Here is a 21,467-nt window from a genome sequence, read left to right as displayed (position 1 = left end):
CCACGTTCTTTTCTTAACTTCATATTTTCCGAGTTTTCAATTAATTAAAAATGAGAAAGAAAAGCACGGCAAGATGTCATTAAAACTGCCCCTAGCTTTGTGCCTAATTATAACCAGCAGGATGGTGGAGGGGGGGGGCGAGTGTTCCCTCCAAACTGACACCCCTGGAGGGTAATTGTGGGGCGGTTCCACCTCCTGCCACCAGAGTCCTCTAGCTGTAGGGTATAACTATTTGAATAGGCTACTGTAACAGCAATTACAATTTACAACACTAGTTTTGTGAATATTAAAATACTTCTGCATCCTCGTGGCGAATGAATTTGGTCATAATACAGTTTATTTAAAATTTTGTTAAAGATTTCTTAGGCTACAACTTTTATTATTATTGTTTGTACTGTTTGTATTGTTTGTACCTTTTGTTTGTTGAACTTTTATTTCAAACGGCTTTTTAAATATGCATTATTGCAAGTATTGATGTAGCAGATTTTGATGATTTAGGGGTAATTGATGATAACGTTTCAAATAGTAATAAAATGTTTATTTACAATTTTTACATTATACTTACGGATACGCTCTAACTATCTTTGTCATGTTCTTATATATCATGCGATTTTAAAAACCATCTAAAAACTGTATTCGAGTGTCATTGTAGGTAAATAATAGTTAGTTAAATATTCAATAATAAAACAGGTGTCATCGTAATTTACTGCATTTTGTCAGTAAAAAATACTTTGCTGAAAATGTTTTCCTTATAAGTTTTTTCTTAATTGCAAGCACAGTGAACTTTGTACAGTAATGAGAATAGTTGATCTTAAAAAGAAAGTAAGTAAAGTTATTCACCATTTCGGTTTCTGTGACTAACAACTTTAAATGTCTTTAGAAATAAAAATTTAAATACGTGGCATAATAATACTAAAATGTACATTTTGAGCGGCAAACATTGCACACAGACTATACAAAACTAACTAAGTGAGCAAAGAAGGTGTCTATCACTACTATTTATACATAGTTGTATGTACAATATTTTATCTTATGAATAAATAATCTTAATAAATTACGTTTTACAGGTATTTTCAAGGTACAGTAACAGGGAGGAAGTTCTTGGGATCTCCAACCTTTGGCGAGAAGTTCAAGTCAACAGTTTTATTGTCCGTGCCAACCCTTAAGAAAGTGTTCCAGTCCACCAAGAAGTAGAGACCGTTTGGTCTGTTCTCCGGAGGATTATCTCCACCAAATGAGTCAATAAGATCATCTTGAGAGGGAGTGGAATCTTCGGAATCACTTGAAGAATCACCAGCAGCTGATGAGGATGAGTCTGAAGAACTGGAAGAATCAGAAGAAGACGAGTCTGAAGAGGGCGTATCAAAGAATGAAGAATTTGACTTTGAATCATCTGAAGACGATTCTGTACTTGAACTTGGTTCATTTGTGCTTGTCGCAGGTTGATCCAAAATATCCGTCACGTTATTGGGCTGTTGACGTTTTACTTCATTTTTATTACTTTCAACAAAATGGTGAAGCTCCTCGACAGACAAAGGATCAGGAGGATTCGGAGAGTCCTTTAGAGATGGCCTTTTATTGTTTGCATTAAAAGCAGTATCAAGGGGTAGTTCGTTGTTACTATTATTTCCGTTGGTTTCCGTTTCAGAAGTTTCTATAGGAAAATCGTCTTTCAAATCGTCATCGACAAATCCATTTTGTAGCTTAAGAAGTTCTTCTTCAGCGGGCTCATATCCTTCGTAGCTCATTTCTGACTCTTCTCCCTCAACTAATTCTTGCTCAGATGAGTTTTCCTTAGTTTCCTCGACGAGACTCGATGTAAGGTTTTGTATCTGTTCCGCCACTTGTTCGGCACTTAGGCTTTTATTTTTCTCAGCAGCCGAGAGTTCCTTTATAGTTAGCAAAAGCTTGTCGACTTTTTCTTTTTCCTCGGATTGATTTAGGACAGCAGTTCTCATTGCTGGGTTGAAAATTACACCTTTATACTTCCTTCCGGACTTTTTCATAAGACCGATATCTTCAAGCACATCTTTCATGTCGTCTGTTAAAATCGCTGTGTTGATATCAGGTAACGATGAATCATCAGGTGCGTTATTTTCAGAATACTCCGGTTTATCTGTAGTCGTAGTAGTTGAAGTCGATGTTGTTGTAGAAGTAGAAGTTGAAGTAGATGATGTTATTGATTTGCGCAGACGGTTATCTTCATCAAATGACTTTTGAGAACGGAATCCTTCTGTGTCGCCCGTCAGACCAAATGAAGCCAGGAAATGTCTCATGTCTTCAGACAGCTTCTCTTCGTTGTTCCCTCGGTTGTTTCCTCTGAAATTGGATATTGGAAGAGGTTTAAATACCACATAGGATGCAGGATCAACAGTAGGATTGATTGAAATGTATTGTATTAAAGGTTGAGGAGAATGCGTTGTAGTTGTCGTTGTTGAAAATGATGTGGAAACCTGAGATCCATCAGGATTCAACAATCCTAATGAGACCAGCAAGTTTTTTAATTCAGGAGTGAGGGATTGAGCAGCTATAGATATATTTGGAGGCGGAGATGAACTCGGAGGAGGACTTGTTGTAGTGGTTGTAGACCGTGGCTTCTGTGTTGGTAACGTGACAAACACTTGGTTATTAGAGTTTTGGAACGTATCCAATGTGTCCTGCATATAGTTAGGAACTTCAATGCCACTATTGACATTTTGCTTTTTCACTGACGGACGTTCCGAATCAATAGGATTCCACTGATCCGCGACGATAGGTGAACTTGTGGTCGTTCTACTTTCATCGATATACACAGGCCTTATCTCCTGATTCATAGGTTTTCTTCTGTTGCCGTTCTTCCTCTTCTTCTTCCTCTTCGGCCTCTCAGTACTACTTGTGGTAGTAGACGCTGGTGTTGTCGTACTGTATCCGACTATCCTCGTCACCGGTTGTCTCGTGTAAAGATCTTCCAACCCTGTGTTTTGTTCGGAGTTTGCATTGAAAGGAAGGACAACCATAAGGGATTCTTGTTCCGGTTTCTTGACTGCCTCTGACGACTTGAGTGGTTCATTTTTCTTGTTTTTCGCTGCGTCTGCCTTAGTGATGTTCTCGAACAGTGCCAGTATCTCTCCCCGGGTGAGGCGAGGTAGAGCTGGGTTCCTGGCCAGGATCGCCTCCACCTTGGCGATGGTTTTGTTTACGTCACGCCCCTTGAAGGCATCATTGAGCTCTGAGGTTCCTCTCTGCACTCGCACGGAGTCTATCGAGCCCAGTAACACGACACCCAGCAAGATCCACGGTTTGAGGTCTATCTGAAACACACAGATAACATATTAAACCAATATAACTTCTGAATATAAGTTATAATATAACTTATACCATAATAACCAGAATATAACTTACTATCAAAATTTAAGTATGTTTTTCTTAAACATCCCTTCTACCTCATTTTTACGTGCCTGAAGATGATTTCTTGAAAAGTCTAAAACTAGTTTAGGCAATAAGTAAAAATCTACGCTGAAGCAGAAACTTATCAGACACGCTTAAGTCGAGCCTGCCGCGACGTAAGCGTGCACGCGTCGCGATGGTTTCTGTCTGTAAATACTTTGTACAAAGTGTTTTGTGTTCGGTAAAACCATAGATAAAACATACTAACTTAGTAGATTTCCCATCTTTATAGAACAGCTGAAGCAAATTTTATCGTTAGTTCTGTCCCGGTGTACTAAAGAGGACGTGTTTTGTTTAAAATTTGTTTATTGTTATTTCAGGCATTTAAACCCCCGTTTTACATAATAAAACGATATATTCATAAACAATAACTCATCATTTAGTTATATAACCAAACAGTAAAACACAAATCATGAAATTAACTCTAAAATAATAGAAACAAAATTTCGTCGACACTAGTTACCAGAGTCACCGGACAAGAACTAGACACGAAAAACGAGCTTCAAAATTTACAATGGGATGGTAAGTCTACTTGTGTGGTTAGTCTATGGGAAAACTTAATTTCTTGTACGAATTTTTCTACGAGGTTTAGCCTGATTATGTGACTGTCGTCACGAAACCGGTCATCATAATAAGAATCAAAGGATATTGAACAGAACAGTTTATTTACTAATTTAAATCTTCAATATACAGTAGTAGGAAAGTTAACTCTGTATTAAGTCCTACAAAATTACGGTTATTTCCCGACAAGTTATGTCGTATTGCGAATTTTTAGAGGAAATAGTTTTTGTAAACGACAGAATGGCTTAACTATTTCGACCACGGTACTTTAGTTATTGTATGATGGGTGCCGAACTATCTAAGGAGTTTGTAACATACGCTAAGGTCAAATAGTTCAAATATGTAGTGATGAGTTTTACATTTAATAACAAAATAAAAATGTTTTACAGTGCTATTAATAAAAACTAGGGAACCCGCATAGTATGAAACATAACGTCGAGGAAAACTTTGTCAGAGTAACTATATCAACTGTATTATTCTTAGAGTTATTATAAATCTTAAAAATTAATTTTTAATATCTCTAATTACATCATGAACGTTCACATAAATTTCTGCTCTCAGTTTGTTTTACATGATTACTTCTAATCTATCTATCTATATATTAATAGGCAAGCATGTTTCTTTAAAACCTTTTTTCTCAGCTCGTGTGAATCGTAGGGAAAATCTACGCATACCGTTGGAAAGCTATTTTCCTGTAGGTGTGCAGAATCCCTTTATAAATTTAAATAGGCTCAAAGATAAGCACAAAAAATGAGTTTACAAATTTGAAAAAATTAACATGGATCTTATGCGTTGCTATGCTGGTTACGAAATAACAACGAAATATAAACAGAAAATCAAAACAAATGGAGGAAACTCCAATCACATGTTTTATTTACAGTGTGGGGTGAAAATAGATAAGTGAGTACATTACATATTTTTGGTCGAGTTTCGACCACTGGACGACCTCTCGTACTTATTTAATACGCAAGCAAGATTTTTGTGACAATTACTCCTCCGAAACTACTGAACCGATTGACATGTTTTTGGTGTCATTGGAAAGAGCGTAACGTGAAGTTGTGCAGGAAACTTTCTTTTTAGGGAAATAATTAGAGGGTGAGGCCCTAGGGCCCTTTAAAGTTTCGTATTTCTCCATAAGATTAACATGGGAAACAAACATTGTTTTGAAACTCCAGCTGTTTTCAGAAATTCAATATTAATAATTGGTCTCCATGGAAGCATGAGAAAATTCACAATGTTTACATTTGCTTTGACATTTAAATGTAAACAACCAGAACTGTCAAATGCCTATTTCACAATTTCAGACAGCTGATCCAAAAAAATAAAACAAAAACTATGTGGCAGGTTTGTTTAATCTTAAACTTTATGATAGATTATTTATTATAAATCTATTTCAATGATTATGAAACAGATTTTTCCCGTTGCAAAAATTAATAGTGAGAAAAAGAGGATATGTTAATTGTAAACAGTCAATGTGTAAGTTATCTATATGTTGTATTAAAAATTTTAAAAAAGATGTTGGTTTGTGTTTATTGATATAAGTTATTAATTATAGAATTTTTATGAGTTAGCCTATGATATAACACCATTTCAGAGTTCTGCCAGTGTTTGCCTAACTCTTTCATGTAGAGTTTAAAGTAGCCTACACCTTATTGTCTACAAATTGGCTAAAAAACTTAGGTACGGTACTTTATAAAGGCTGACAGACTTTTTACGTTGACTTAAATTGTAAGCTTACCTTTTCCCATCCATGGGCAGTTTGATTGTTAAAAATTAACCCTTTAAACTGGAATAGGACTGTTATGTAAATTGTGAGTATTCCCATTAGTTAATAATCTTTTAGTTGTCTCTTTTAAAATCATCGGAAATTATGACTGTTTTAGTTTTTAAACAAGTTGTTTGTTTATAAATAACTTCTGTACTTATTTGCAATTGCTCGATTTCGAGCAACATGTACACTAGTGAATGATAAATGCTCTCCTTCAATTCGAGTGAACATGTCTAACATATGTTGCAACACAGTTTTTCAAGCATGGAGAACTGAAGAAACTGTCGCCTCACTGATAATCTGTGTGAAGTAAATTCAAGTTGGATCATTTTATTTCTTTGCTTTGAGCCACCCCTCTTAACCTCCATGGGGGAATCCTGAAAAGTGGGGTGATATCAACATTTTAATGTGTACAATTCTTGAGGTATACAACAACCTCTGGGTTACCAACTGGTGAGCCATCATCTGCTTTGAATATAGCAGCAAAACCTTTGGAAGTCGGTCAACTGTAACGCCTTTTAATGTGATGTTAGTCAGAGTGTATGCCCAGCATCAGCGCATTCTCACATTGTTCAGTAAAGCTTCTCTTAATACCTGTCCTAACGTTTTGAAAGCTTGAGAGTATGGATTTATTTGTCGAAATAGGTTAGATAACTCTTGAATGAGATTTGGCTAACAATTTTAATTTTCTCTTATTGAACAGTGTATATTATTTGCCTCTCCTGAATCAGCAAAATATTGACTGTAATTTCGTGGGTGTTACTCCAATTCTGTAATGAACTTGACTGTTGAATGCATACACATAAAGCCCTTCTCTTGTTTTGGTCTAATATTGCGACTAACACTTAGCATAGCAAATGAGTTCTTGAAACTTCTATTTTTTACTTGAAATGTCTTGATTTTTGGTAGCTTCTAGTCAATAAACTTTGTATAAGTTTCCTTGTGGAACTGGCAAAGTAACTTTTCCGTTGTGATAGCAAGAAGTAAATAATCCATTTGCGTTTTTTCTCAATTGAAGTAGAGCGAGTAACAAAAACGTTAACAATAAAAACATAAGATCCGCCAAGGTTTGGTTTAATCTTGCTTAACTTAGCCAAGTCATTATTATAGTTTCTAGTAAAGGTTTTTAAATGTCTCGATCTGTCAGTGTTCCCTGCAATCATTTCTTGCATGTATTCATTTGATCTGAAATTAGGAAATTTTACTTTACCGCCATGTGTACATTGTACATGTATTTTTTCACTTCCAAAATAAGTTGCATATTACCATTGACTATTAGATACTGAAGTTGTATCAATAGTCAAAGATATTAAAAATATTACACACATCAATATTTTTTCCTGAATATTACTAACATAAATATTTATTGCTCCCAAAAAAGCTACTGAATTTCTTTTTATCGACAGCTTTTTCTTTTTTTTATTTATTCAAGAAATACATTGGGCTTTTGATGGCCTGTAGGGCAAAGCCCGAGGACTTTTATTACAGGAATTGGTGAAAGGTGGCGTGTATAAAAAAAATACTTAATTTTGACTCATCGTTTACCCTACAAGAATGCACAAAAAATCAGGCCAAAGGCGTGGTCCAATGTCTCTTTCGCCCATGATCTTTAACTGCATTGGGTAATAAATCTTAATCAAAGTAGATGATATCTCACACTGCTATGAAAGCTGCAAAGAAAGTCTGTCCTTGGCTGATGAACTGATGGTTCACAAGGTCATCTCGGCGAGACCGACACACATTCACTACTTCTCCACTGGTCCAACTGCTTTCGGTTCAACCCAGAGTCTAGCTTCACAGGGATATCTGTGTATGTAGCCCTGAACTTGATGAAAAAAATGTTCCACAAAAAAGGGTGAAGTCAACATTTTGGCCATGCAATCATAGACAACATTTAGAAGATGTGTTTGATCTTTTTGGCAAACAACCTCAAGACATAAATATCAATACCGGATAAAACCGATTGATGGTTATTTTAACACACATTCAGCACTCAAATATACCGTAGGCCTAAATACTAACAAACATGTTGGTCACTTTTAAATTAGCACAATGTGATACCCCGGTATTCAAAGAGTTCAGCAGCTATTTCCTTTTTTTCTTTGTTAGGATTTTCTAAAAATCGTTCATATTATAAAATTTAAAAAAATATAATTTTTGTTATGAATCAAAAATGTACATGAAACTAGTTTGAGTTTTAGTAGAAAGCTTTCAGCTAAAACTCGACTGGAACATAACTGGCAACACTACTATCATTACGAATCTCCGATAATCTCCAAAAGTAATAGAAACACATTGAAAAATTGTTTACAATACATTTAAACAATTTAAATGGATAAGATCTGCATTATCTGCGATCAGCACAATCGATCTTGTATGAGGACATTAGTTCTGTACACTGACCTTACCTCTTCCTGGATGTTTATTACAGTGTTACATGGGAACAAACAAGTGTTCTACAGACCTTGAATTGTTCCATTACTTTCACTACTTTCACTGCCACGCTCGCCGCACGACAAGGAAGTCTCGGTATTGGGCGGGGTTGGGTAACTGACATTCCGATGACCAAAAACTGTCAGTTGAGGAGGTACGGGGTGGAATTGAAATTGTGACAGCAGATTAGGGCTGTTTTGAAATTGCCGTGAAAAATTTTAACAGGGTATAATGTGTGTTCAATTCGTATCCAAAGTGATATCATTTAGGGTACTATTGGATACTACTGTACAATCACAGAATGCGCTAGTGACAAAAATTCTATTTTCTACCCTATGTTTTCTTGATGGGTAATAACAGTTGCTATAGCTCACAATAAGAAATTCCATTAGTATAAATTCCATTGATTTGGTAAAAAAGATTGTGTATTCCACATAAATAAGTAATTTAGATCAGCACAATCTTTTGGTGGCTCACATCAACTACGACGATTTTGGTAAAAAAAATCTGGCTACAAATTTAACATTGGGATGGAATATCTAGTTGTAAATAGTCAAAGGTAATAAAATTAGTCAATGTGATTATACTGTGGTTGTAGTCTAAACTTACGTAGTCCTAAAATCTACTCTTTTAGGGATATGAGAGCTGTTATTATACTAATACTTGAGTAAGTTACTTTTGCACGAGTAAATTTTACGGATTACTTGTATCAGCCGGAATCACTATGTTTTTATCTTGATTCTTGATTCTTTAACATCTTTTGGTGTATTTTTCTCATTCCAATATTTCTTATTGGTGCATTGTGGACAATGTCAAAAAAACAAAACTACATTGCTAAATAAACTCCTTTAAATTTAAAAGTATAAAGCCTGTTGAACTATATAATTTTTATGCCTACTGAACCCGAAGATATATTTTTTTGGGTTAAGTAGGCAAATGAAGCTAAAATATATAGTTCATTAGTTTTGTGCCCAACCTTCATCATGCGAGGCTATTCATAAGCAAATGTAAAATGTTCTTTAAAAAGAATCCAACAAAAATTACAATGACAATTTCAATCCTAACGGAACTATCGAATGGAAGAAATGGCTGGGGAAAGGACTCAGCTTTCATCGCTATGCAGTTCCTGGTAGAAGAAAGTGCTGGCAACAGTGGAAGTTCCGGTGACTTAGACGTGTTATACGCCTGACAACCATGTCACAGGTCTGGCATTGACGTCTATACTATGCGTCGTATCATTTCAAGTGTGATTATGACATGTAAGTGTGTCTCATGTTTAAAAATCTCAGGTGAAAATTGAACTGTATACTCTCTGTCGTCTTACAGCTAAAAGTAATAAAGAGTGAAGTGATGTGTTACAGTTTGAACATGAAAAGTGAACACAGGTAGGTCGTCTTTTGTAATTTTCCTTTTACAAGAAACCGAAAGGGACTAGCCTCAAAAGTAGCTTCCTGTTACTATTGTGGTGCCTTGGAAACTCTAAGCCGAGTGGCAACAGAGCACGCCTAACAATATAAAGGTCACCAGTTCATTCCTGAGATAAGTCAGTAGCTTTTGATGACTCGAAAATGAACCCAGCTGTTCTTGATCATAGAACATTTTGTACATGATCCTAGCAGGTTATCCTTGCCAATATAAAACTTAACAATGCTAGACAGATGGTCTCACTTTATTCTGAAAACAACTTCCATTCATATTTAGCATATAATTAGTCCACAAAGTGCATAGCTTCCATAGTAAATTGATCAATTATTGTTTCTTAGAGGTTTTCTGGGGAAAGATGAATTACTAATTGAGAATCCTTCTGGTGTAGGTAGCCTATCTTACCTAGTAGAGAAGGTACTACTAGTACCTTCTCTACTAGGTAAGATAGGCTACCTACACCAGAAGGATTCTCAAAGTTAAACTTCAAATTAATTACTCTTTTTTAATAATCACCCGAAAGGTTTTCCTTATTGGACTATGGAGAAGCCACTATTCATTATTCAGCCATCTTGGTTCGTGGCGTGCAGTCAATTGATGTAACGGGTCGACCAGGAAAAGGTCCTAGTCTGTCTAGTCCTAGATTCTAACTGGGTCAGAAGAACTGTCGAAAACTAAAACTAGTGGTCCAGATTTGTTTTGGTGGAGTACCGTTATATTAAGTATAGGATTACGGATGTGAATGAAAACTAGAAATTATAAGATAGGGTAACATGAAATGCAAATGTTATTATACTTGAAATATACAGGTTATTTGTTACTTACACTTGATAGAAAGATTTGTCGTAAACTACACAATGATTTTTCTTACCACCATAGCACACAGATTAAATGTTTAGTTGTATATCAAATGCAATTTACGTTATGTAGGCTCTTATTAGGTTATGTTATTTGTTTTGTTAACCGGTTGTTAACGTAACTGATCCGCGGCTGTGATTGGTGTAGAAACGCCAACTGTGAAATCAGCTGGATTAGCGAGCGGAAATTATCCATTCCCGCTCTTGAGCGTAAATAAGCTATTCTGTGTACTGTACTGTTTACAGCTGTGGCAATGTGATCATTTCCATACAGTGGTAGGAAAAATGTAGTTCGTCTAGTACAACAATACATTACCGGCAGCTTTCTAGGTCTGTCAATACAGTTTCTGAAATGTTTACTGTTACATATAGTTTTCATCTGCATTGGTTTAGTGCAAACTAGATTCAATGTTTCAAGTTATAACGAAGTGCGCTCAGTAAATACAAAAAAATAACTGTTGAAGTGACCTACTGCGCTTATACCTTCAGGAAGTTTGCTAAACACCTGCACTGCGATGCCGACGGGATAGGATGTCAATAATGCAGTACGTGCTATAAAGTCGGTAATTATGACAGAGCTAACAGTACATCCACTTACATCGCTGGGGGCTATAGGTCAACCTGGCCCAACTGTGTCTGTATCTGCCAATTGCCGGCGACGTAGGTCTGGCATTTCACAAACAATATTTGCTACTTTCCTGTTATTTTGATCCTTTGTATTTCAGCTTTGAGTATTGATAGAACTAGACATTACATACCTATGTTATAGATGTCACTATTTTTGGATCAAAATGGACGTAGTGTAATTAATTGTGCCATCAACAGAATGCACTGATGTAAATTGCTGGTTTCTGTACAATACAACCTTTTGACCAATTCAAACTTATAGGGGACTCATTGTGAGCCACTATTATGTCTCGTCAACTATAAGTAACAAACACAAAAGCAGGTATACAATTTTAGACGATTGTGCATTCTATCAGTGATTCTTAATTTTAATACTAATTTATATTGCAATTTTTTTTTACCTTATGGTCTAGTTCAATCTGATCAAAAGAAAATCTTTACTCTCAAACGCACAACGTCGACAGACTAAGTCGATTTTTGTTTAAATTGACGTAGTATGAACTTAGATTTCAGTAAATGAACATTCTCGAAATTTTGAATTGCAGAACCATTGACTTTTCGCTATTATTCATGACTTTATGAACACACATTATAAGTTACACATGTATACTGTAGTACATGGATTACATTTTTAGCTTGCAAATTTAGAAGAGAGAATAAGTTTTGTTGTTTAAACGTGTATTACCAATTACAAAACTATAATTACGACCGGTGGCTATAAATATTGCAACAGCTCAGAAAGATTAAAGATGTTAAAAAACTTGCAGGGATGTCTTCAAAATACTCGACTGTTTACAAAATAACAAAACAACACTCCCCACCGCAAAATGTTATTAGGAAAATGTTAGGTGTTAAGGTTATGAATAACAAATGCATACACCAACATTGTGCAACAAAAATTGACCTCTTGCAAAAGTGTATGTCCGTTTGTCCATTGTGCTCCAACATCTAATCTTGCCCCCTGCAATTTTAAGAAATCATGTATTGTTGTGCAATGCCAAAGGACTGAGATTGAAATTTGCGTATCTAAGTGTAGGGTAAACATATCTCTGGAGTAATAACTTGGTGTGATGGTCCCGAAAGTTCAGATTTGACAACAATCCAGCGTAAACGATTATTGGTCAATACTACGTAACGCTTAATTGTTTTGTTTTCACGCAATGAACATTGCGAAGTAAAATTTGCATGATATGACGTCATCACAACTTTATTAGTGTCGGGATGGTAAAATTAATTAGGCTACATTTCTGCCGAATCTCCACTGCACCTAACGTTCCGTAGAGAGATTATATTGACAACTTGATGTAACTGATAAGGCTGAGACAACTAACTGACATCCCCCATGTCAAGGAATTCCAGCTTTAACAGTAACACCACGACCAATTTCTCAAAACTGTGCTAGAGGGTTATATTAATTGGCACAGAAGTACGATATGAACTGACGCGACGTGACGAAGGAAGAATCAAACTTACACTGTAACGGATATACCTCCCTTTGAAGGCTGGTTTTATGCACCGCGACAGTCGCGAGTCGCGCCACGTCTTGCGGCTGACAAAAATGTCACGCGACATTACAAATAAAGAGTAAAGAACTCATTTATATACTAATTATTAACATTAATCAATATAAATATATGGAGAATATACCACGTGGAGTATGAAAAATACTACTGTCGCGCCGCGACTGTCGCGGTGCATAAACGTGCCCATTTGATCCAATAGAACTTGAACCGCGCGCGACACATTTTTTGAAGCTGCGATTCTAAAACCTGTCGCGGGTATTTAGAGTCGCTCCGCGGCAGTTTGTCGCTGTCGCGGTGCATAAATGCTCCCATTTAAGAACTTGAGTCGCGCCGCGACACGCGACACGCGACTGTCGCGGTGCATAAAACCGGCCTTAGAACGTGTCTTCCCAACAGACAGATTTTTTTCAAATAAAATCATAGATTTTACATCTTTCTGCATTACACTGATAAAATCACGGAAGTGTTTAACTACAAACGATCTACCAATACGATTTAAATACTATTTAGGTTCTTCCAAAGGAAGAGATACCAGATAGCACACTAACCACTCCGATGGCGTACAGTTTGGGAGATATTTTATTCATTGAATGATCAACCATATTTGGTAACTAACGCAATTAATATCATTATTGTTTTTACACTAATTAATCAATGCTAAATGCTCAAAATATGTATAATTTCACTCAATTTATCGCAGTTTTATGAATTAGCGTAAGCCTTGAAAGTAACCGTCGATTTCGACAGGTTTCACCTAGTTTATTTAAAATATAAATTTGCTCTGTTAAAACATAAAATTTCTAGACTTTAAAATATCACGGGAAGGATACGTATGTGTTTTCGATACTTATGTCAAAACCAATAGCACAATGAAAGGACAATCCATTTCTGTTTTTACTTAATGCCTACCTCTTTTTAACCGACCCAAGGTGGGTAATCTTTAAAAGGGAACATTAATTTGATTAGTATAAAGCTTTATGGGGGAACACTTATTATTTATGTGTTCAATGAAAGAACGTGGACTGTGAAAACTGGCGATCTCTATCTTAACCCAGTCAGAATAGACGGCCGGTTGAATTTTGTATATGTCCATCACAAATACTTAGAAACTATCCATGAAGTCAAAACATCTTTGACTTTGATGAACACAAACACCAAACAACACTATTTAACAAGTATATTTACAGAAACACAGACTATCCGTAGCCTAAAGTGAACATTATCCAAAGATGAACCGGTTTTCTTCGGGGTTTACATAATTACTGTGTTAATTGAGTAAAAACAAATCAACAGTTACAGAGATCTACACTAAGTCAACACTTGGGTTAATCACGCTCTAGGCTCGAGTAATCCTGTACAAACAAGATGTGAAGGTAAAAACTAATTATCCTAAAACTCAAGTTAGTGTGTTTGTTCACCTTTGTTTTTCGAGGTATTTCGTTTTATTCTCCTCTAATCATTGATTCACTTCTGCTTAAGATGTAATTGCAATAAAGTCTTAAATGTATTGGCATAGCAAGACAAATAAATAAGGTGTGAGAAATATCTTTTTTAGATATGTAAAATAACCCTGCTTTAGAATAATCTTAGGTCAAATATAATAAAAAAATGAAGGTTTGGCTTGTAAATTAAAATGTTCAACGATTATTTATTTATAATCCATTCATATACATCATACTGTCACTGTATAGTACCAATTTGGAATTTAATTTGTTTACAGTAGTAAAATATATTTTTAGAAACTTTTAGAAAAAAAAAATACGGTGTAAACCAAGTTTCATAAACATTTTTTAAGGAGCCTTTACAGTATTTATGAAATACTAATCCAAAATCAAAAGATAAAACACTTTACCGTATATTTTCGATTTATCTTTGCATGTAAAACCTGGTTCAGCACAATGAGCCATTTTTAAACCTAAAAGTCTAATTGTGTAAGTAAAACATTTGAATATTAATATAATAGTCACTGGTATAACTGACGTGAATTTGTACTGATCACACTCAGAACACATTGAACTGTAACTGACCTACCTAACTACTTACTTTCCGTGTCCGGAAATCAGACTTCGTTTTTCTAAAGACTAGCTACCGCTAGCTTGTCATTCGCTTGTAAAAGATCATCTAATGTGCGAGACTGGACCTACCTAACTTGGACTACTTTACTCCAAAGAATGTGGAAACCGTTGTTTACAATACTCTCTATTATTAGCACCATGGCAACAGTGTTTTCGGTAACTTGAAGGCCAAGAAAGGAGGAAGGGTTATAATTCAAATATTCAGGGTGTAGTATTGAATAACAAACAGGAACGCAGGCGATGTTCCGTTTCTGATTTGACACTCAGAAGGTCGTTAAGCCTCAAGTAACGTTATACCTGAATGACCTAGATACTGTATGCGGTATGGTTAGCTTTGACATTGGCTTCACTCTCACACGTTCGCCTTGAGAACGGGGGTAAGTCAGTCAATCTACTGAGCTTGATATACTATTAAGCAAAAGAATATAGAAGAAACGATGAAGTGTATGTAAAACATGGTAAAACTCTAAGATATAAAGAGAATTGTGGACAGCGGTTTTGGAGTCACGAAGTGTTTACACTACATTTAACAAGTGATTTCAGTTGAACTGTATTCAGGGGCGTCATTTGGGGGGGGGGGCAGGGGGGGCATTTGCCCCCCCCCCCTGGATCCTGGGCTAGAGAAAAAAAATATGCTGTACTAGCCAATATACAAATATTTTCTCCTGTCAAATCCTATAAAGCACAGCAGACAAAAATTTGTATATTGTTGTACAGTAATTTGAAACAAAAATTATTATTGTTTTATTGTCTTAGATAGCACATTTTGAGTTTACATAAATTAGTAGTTTTGTTATTCATTTACTTTTTCTGTTTGGTGCTGTACCATAAACTACTTACTTCTAGTTTATATATATACATAAAAAATCATATTTTTTAGAAGCATTGCTTTGCCATTTACTTTTATGAATTATTCAAGCATTAAAATTATACATGTGTATAAATTTTACGTAATTTATTTTGAACATTGTAGACTACCAATTTAAAATATTTAAAAAGAACATTTGTACTTTTGTGTCAAATTATTTTATTGGCGATAAAATTTGATTTGCTTTTAAGTTCTTAAATACTTGTATTTTATTTAAAAACCAAAATAAACTGTTATACACTATAGGCTATGCACAACCGTATTCATTGCTAAAATTTATAATTCATGACCAATTTCTCTTGTACAACATTTAGCAGCTAAATGTTGTACAAGAGAAATTGGTCATGAATCTAATAACAAACATAATATTAATACATCATAGAACTATTGATCACGTTTCTTAGATGACTAACTTACCAACATAAAATTATTGTGTTTCTGTCTGTTGTCAATAATTCTTAGTTTCATTAACTTTCTGCCTAAATTTACATAAATTTTACTCATATTTTTTTTTATTTGAAGTGCTTTTGACAATTAAAATAAGCATAAAACCCCTCTTTTTTGTTTCAAAACTGCACAATTGTATTCCATACCCCCGTGCCCCCTGGTGTTTGCCCCCCCCCCCCAAGGATTTGGTGAAATGACGCCACTGTATATCATGCAAACACTTCAGGGTGATCAAATTTCATGTTTCTGGCCTCCGGACACAAAAAAATAATCTACTTTTTGACGAGTTGCAGGCTTTGAAAAATGTTGTCTTTGCAACAAAACACGTAATCTTAATCCTTAGAATATTTAACTCATACGTAAAACCTATCATTGACTTCAGGGTGCGCATTTTAAGACGAAAATAAGTGGAGGATGGTGTTGAATGTTGACTGACTAAGATGAGCTGTTTTTTTAGTAAGGACAACATTGAACTCTACAGCTGGGGTTAGTTTCAAACAGTCAAAAACTTCTAACTATTCTCTGTATCAATCTGACGACCTTCTTATTCTATGCGAGGACCATATCTAATCAGCAACCCATTAACAATCAAATATAATCAATTTACTACAAAGATTACTCTATTGTTTTTGTCACATAGTTCCTATGTGTTCCTTCTGTTAATAAACGCGAATGTAAACATGTCTTGAACTTTTGTGTTTATGAGGAACACTGATCGTTCATTTTATACAGACATTTACATGTTTGCAATTTCAGAATTATAGTTTTTTTTTTTTATGATAACTTTTGAAGGTCTGTGGAACATAAATCTGAGACAACGTTATGTGCATGGAGATTTAAAACACATACATTTAGATTAGAATGTCTTGAAATCTGGAATTATTGCTTGCCTAACCTGCTTAGAACTCAGCGTTTTCTTAAAACTCGCCTTAACCTGTATCATTATCCTAGGATTGGTGGGAACATGTCATACTACTAAGTGACAAAATATTGCTACAGGACAAGGAAATAATCTAAAATTACCAAATATTAATCAAAATGGACGCTTTAAACCGGTTACTTTCACAGAAGAAAGTCACCTCCAGAATAAGATAAACTTTCGCTTAGAAGCTGGAACGCTGGAATTTTACTTTCGTTAACTGGTGTTGCATTGCCTTTTTGGAACGTCTAAAAAGTATGTTGGCTCCAAAGTTGGTTAGTTAGCAGTTTTTGTACTGGCGGAAAAAGTAATATCGGGACTACCGATATATTATTAGCAAGTGAATTTTATATTCTAGTCTGGTTAAGACGCTGCTTGTGGCCATGTCTGTGATATCTTTCAATCGTTATTTACATTGAAACTAAGACTGTTTTAGATTTTACATGTCTACTTGTTAATGACAGAACCGGACAAATTTCCATAAATAAAGGTAGTCATGTTACACAAATAATGATGTTTATGCAACAAGGTCTAGAATGATACATGTATTTTTGAGTGATAAATCTCCATTAATATTTATGTTTAATATTAAGTATAGCAAGAAAAGAAGGATTGATAGCATTTTGTTTGGAATGGCTGGTATTTTATGATTGTTTTGGAATGTAAATAATATGATTTAAAAAAAGTTTGTTTACGCTTCCGTTTAGAAGCTTCGTTTAGGAGTTATTGAGTGCGTATTACATCTGGGAAAATAAGAGGCTTACTTTCTGTATCCTTTAGCTCACAAACGAAGTTTGAGGAGGAAGTTCAAAGAATAAATAATTTTCATAATTGCAAGTCTTACGACGAATTAAATATTATACCGACCAAATAGAACAAAATATTTTCTAATTCATGCTTGTCCTATAGTAGCCCAAAACACACCATATAAAATTGAACCAAAGCACACAAGCGGTACCGCGCATGAAACATACACCAAACAAACTCCATACAATATTCTTCATGATGTATCCATGTCACTGAAGATGATCCGGCTAATTTAAGGTCGTATGGAGGACGCGGCTAAAGAAAGTCGGCTAAACAAACAGTCGCGTCAAACATCAAACTTTCCTCTCCATTTCCGGGTTGTTCATTAGCCTTGCCAACTTGCGCGTCTATTGCGCCTGCGTCGTGTCTCGGTGCCGCTTGCGCGCCTCCATTACACCCATTACTACCATTACCTCACCTGTAAACCTCTTGTGTTAATTGCTAAACGGGATTGGGTAATATTACGTGCTCTACTACACATTCTTTGTGTGAGATTGCAGGAAATCCTAGTATTTCTTTAAAGATTTCTGTAAGCTAGCAGAATAGCAAATTGTTGTATATGTGTGGTTATGTTTGCTAAACAATGCGTAGCTGGATTAGATTCATACGACGTCAACACACTAGGGTGCGTATTTGAAGAAAAATACGATTGATGCATGAGTGCTGAGTGAATTATGCCATTTGCTAACATCAGCTGGTTCTTCGTCAAGGAGCATTACGAGAATACAGAAGCACAATGGTGAAGGACAGCTGTTTACACCCTTTTAAAAGGCTATTGACTTCCCTCAGGATCGACTTGCAGCCTTCTGATTACCAAATGACCACTAAATCCACTCAGCACTCAGCTGGTCAACAACACTCGGCTATGTATTGTACCCTTTAGCCTGATTGCACTCGGATCGGAGTTGAAATTGATCAATTTGGTTGGTAAAGTCTGAGAAATTACTTCTCCCTGGACCTGTTTGGGTGAAGTATATTTTCCTGTAGCGAGACTTCTGTGATTGAGAACAGTAAGTAACCAGTTTTAGATTTACGGTACTACCAGTCATATTCATGTAATATCTGGGTTCCTGAACACATGAATATGTTAACGGCAGAAAGACTGTTGTTGACGGAACCTAGATGTTCACCGAGTCGAATCAATTACGAAACATCGTTGCTCAACTCAGGTAGTAGCGCCGACATTTGGGTATTGTTTAATAAACAGGTTTAAGTGCAAACAACGGGACATTTCAAGGTATTCCTTGTGATTCATTTATACAATACAATAGTTAAATGATTGTACACAATTCCTTCCCTAAACAGTACAAGCGATAGAGTTAATAATAGCGTTACAAGCTGGACACGATTGGTCCATTAGGGTTTTGTCGGATTACATGCCATGATTTGGATATCTGGGTTATTTCTATTCTAATTTCGACAATCAACGTGAAACTGGATTTTTTATCTTCGAACGAGAAAACAACTTATCTACAATGATTCATTTGATATTGAGAGATGCAAGGGTTGTTCGAAACTGGCGCAGCTTCCCTTTCGTTGGGATTTTAATAAAATAGTCTTGGCTAAAGGAAAAGAAAAGTTGGTCTTGGTCCGTAGTATAGCAGAATGCGATTTTAATTGGCTCAACATCTTTTTTCTCACGTATATTTTTCAGCTTATGACTAAACTAATCGTCATATAGAGGAGGGAGCCGGCTAAAGAATGGATGAACATAATGTGAAGATCGGACACGGCGTTGTATCAGATTTGGAAGGTGGCTTGACCACAACAGCGACAGAAGTTCAATGAAGACTTACGGACAACCCTCGAAAATCTTGATCAAGGTCCATCGAATCACTTTCACCAGGCCTACAAAAAATACTTTCCTACATATTTTTTATTTCTATGGTTGAACTAAATCAATGGTGGTTTTATGATAAACCTTTGACCGATTTACGTAGAGGGAATTTAGTTGTAAACTATTTGTTACTTTAACTAATTATAGTAATTTTTGGGTACAGTTGCTTGTCCTCAATTATAACCAAAAATTAAATCACAAATTTTCAAATCCACCCTAAAATAATTAAAGTAGTTTTTTACATCCGTTGACTAATATATCAATAAACATGAAACACACACACACATCAAAATGACTATCAATTATCCATGCTATCTCTAGCAAAAGGTTAACGTTACAGTAACAAGTCCAAGATGGGAACATTCCATTGCAAAAAAAATTGTAATGGCAAAGGTCTAAAAAAAAATCAGGCTTGCGATATTACTAGGATGAGAAGTATATTTGCACTATTCAAGTTTAATGTCAACTTACCATGACCTATCGTCCTTATCACTCCAGCGCCACTGATAACACAACACTAACTTGCACTTGCTCTCACTCTCACCTCATAACACTGACTGAAGACTAAGGACTGACTCCTGGCTCGACGACCACCACACTCTCCAACGTCTGTCCTACTTCTGCCAGGAGGGGGTTACGTGTAAACGAGTGCTATAAATACACCTGATTATCATAGACAAGCCGGTAATTCCTCAATCTTCAGTCTTCTTTATAGGCCTACTCCTACTTTATTCCCTGAAATCTCAAGGTAGAACATTTTGTCAATGCGATGATGATTGATTTAGTTGTTTATTTTGAGAAGATTGTGGGACATGGTAAAAACCCTTTGACTAGTGTAGGTAGACTCCTATTTGAAGACTATTTGAAAGAATGCTTCGTTGGATACATAATGGGTTAACGTCAATTGATTTCGTTTCTCTTTTATTTCAGGGTATATTTTACAACTTGTGACTTAAAAATATATATATGACGTTTGAACAAAAGTAACACGAAAAATGAAGAGCAAGTACTTCAAGTCTAACTTCTGAATTGTTATTATTAATGAAAAAGGCTACAATACTCTAGTTGCCAGATTCAATAACCCTCATTTTTTTGCGCTTGAAGACATGTTTATTTCAGACAAGGTGCATGATAAACGTGGCTGTGAACAATATCTGAGATTGATTTGTTAGAAGCTATAAAAAGACACAAGTCAAAGTTTTCTTGAACAAAGGTAAAATTTAATGATAAACCAGTCTATGTAATAGCATGGTACATGACAATGAATTGTGGAATTATTAGTTTTTTTTTTTATATTATCCAATGTAAAAGTGTTGATTTTCATTAGTTAAAAATATCCAAAAACGTATAAGACATTGTTAACATATTTTTTTAAATTTTACAAGACGTTTTCAAATACCCTGTAGTTAAAATTGAGTTATTTTACAATATGAGTAATATTTATTTAACCAGGTGTTTCCATTTTTTAAACTGTCAACATACCTATATGTGTTTACTTTTATTCAAAATCCTAGTATTGAACATAAAAAATGATAAACATTAGAAGACTTTTCAAAATTAACGCAAAACTTAGAAACTTTGCATGCAAGCCATTTAACTCAATCCACAATAACTCTCCTACTCTAACCGTATTTCAAGCACAACGACATGTATCCAAACCATTTTATCGAATGCATCATCTGTTGTGTGGAACGACCGTGTCTCTTTCAGAAAATTTCACGTTGATGACCAAAAGATATATTCAAACATCCACCATTATATTGCAAGAAATCAGATACAAAGAATATATGAAATTGATAAAAGAAGGCCTGAAAGTAGTCGATGTAAGAAATCCAGGTGAAATCAAGAACAATGGAGGTGTCAGGGGTTCGTTCGAAATACCCTTGGATCAGTTGGA

At 35.3% G+C, this 21,467-nt stretch overlaps 1 protein-coding gene across 1 annotated transcript; it reads right to left on the bottom strand.

Annotated features, from left to right (window-relative positions):
• Positions 1-516: 516 nt before the first annotated feature.
• LOC128987350 (uncharacterized protein DDB_G0284459) lies at positions 517-20,177 on the bottom strand. Its single transcript, XM_054408151.1, has 2 exons — positions 20,042-20,177; positions 517-3,290 (listed from the first exon to the last, which is right to left on the bottom strand). Exons 1-2 carry the CDS (start codon positions 20,042-20,044, stop codon positions 1,074-1,076), a joined length of 2,220 nt encoding a protein of 739 aa, XP_054264126.1. The 5' UTR covers positions 20,045-20,177; the 3' UTR covers positions 517-1,073.
• Positions 20,178-21,467: the final 1,290 nt, after the last annotated feature.

The sequence above is a fragment of the Macrosteles quadrilineatus genome, unplaced genomic scaffold (assembly GCF_028750875.1).
Source record: "Macrosteles quadrilineatus isolate MER2022 unplaced genomic scaffold, UCM_ALF_1.0 Scaffold_2__2_contigs__length_208266976, whole genome shotgun sequence".
NCBI classification, from domain to species: domain Eukaryota; kingdom Metazoa; phylum Arthropoda; class Insecta; order Hemiptera; family Cicadellidae; genus Macrosteles; species Macrosteles quadrilineatus.
This window is presented reverse-complemented; position numbering and strand designations above follow the sequence as displayed.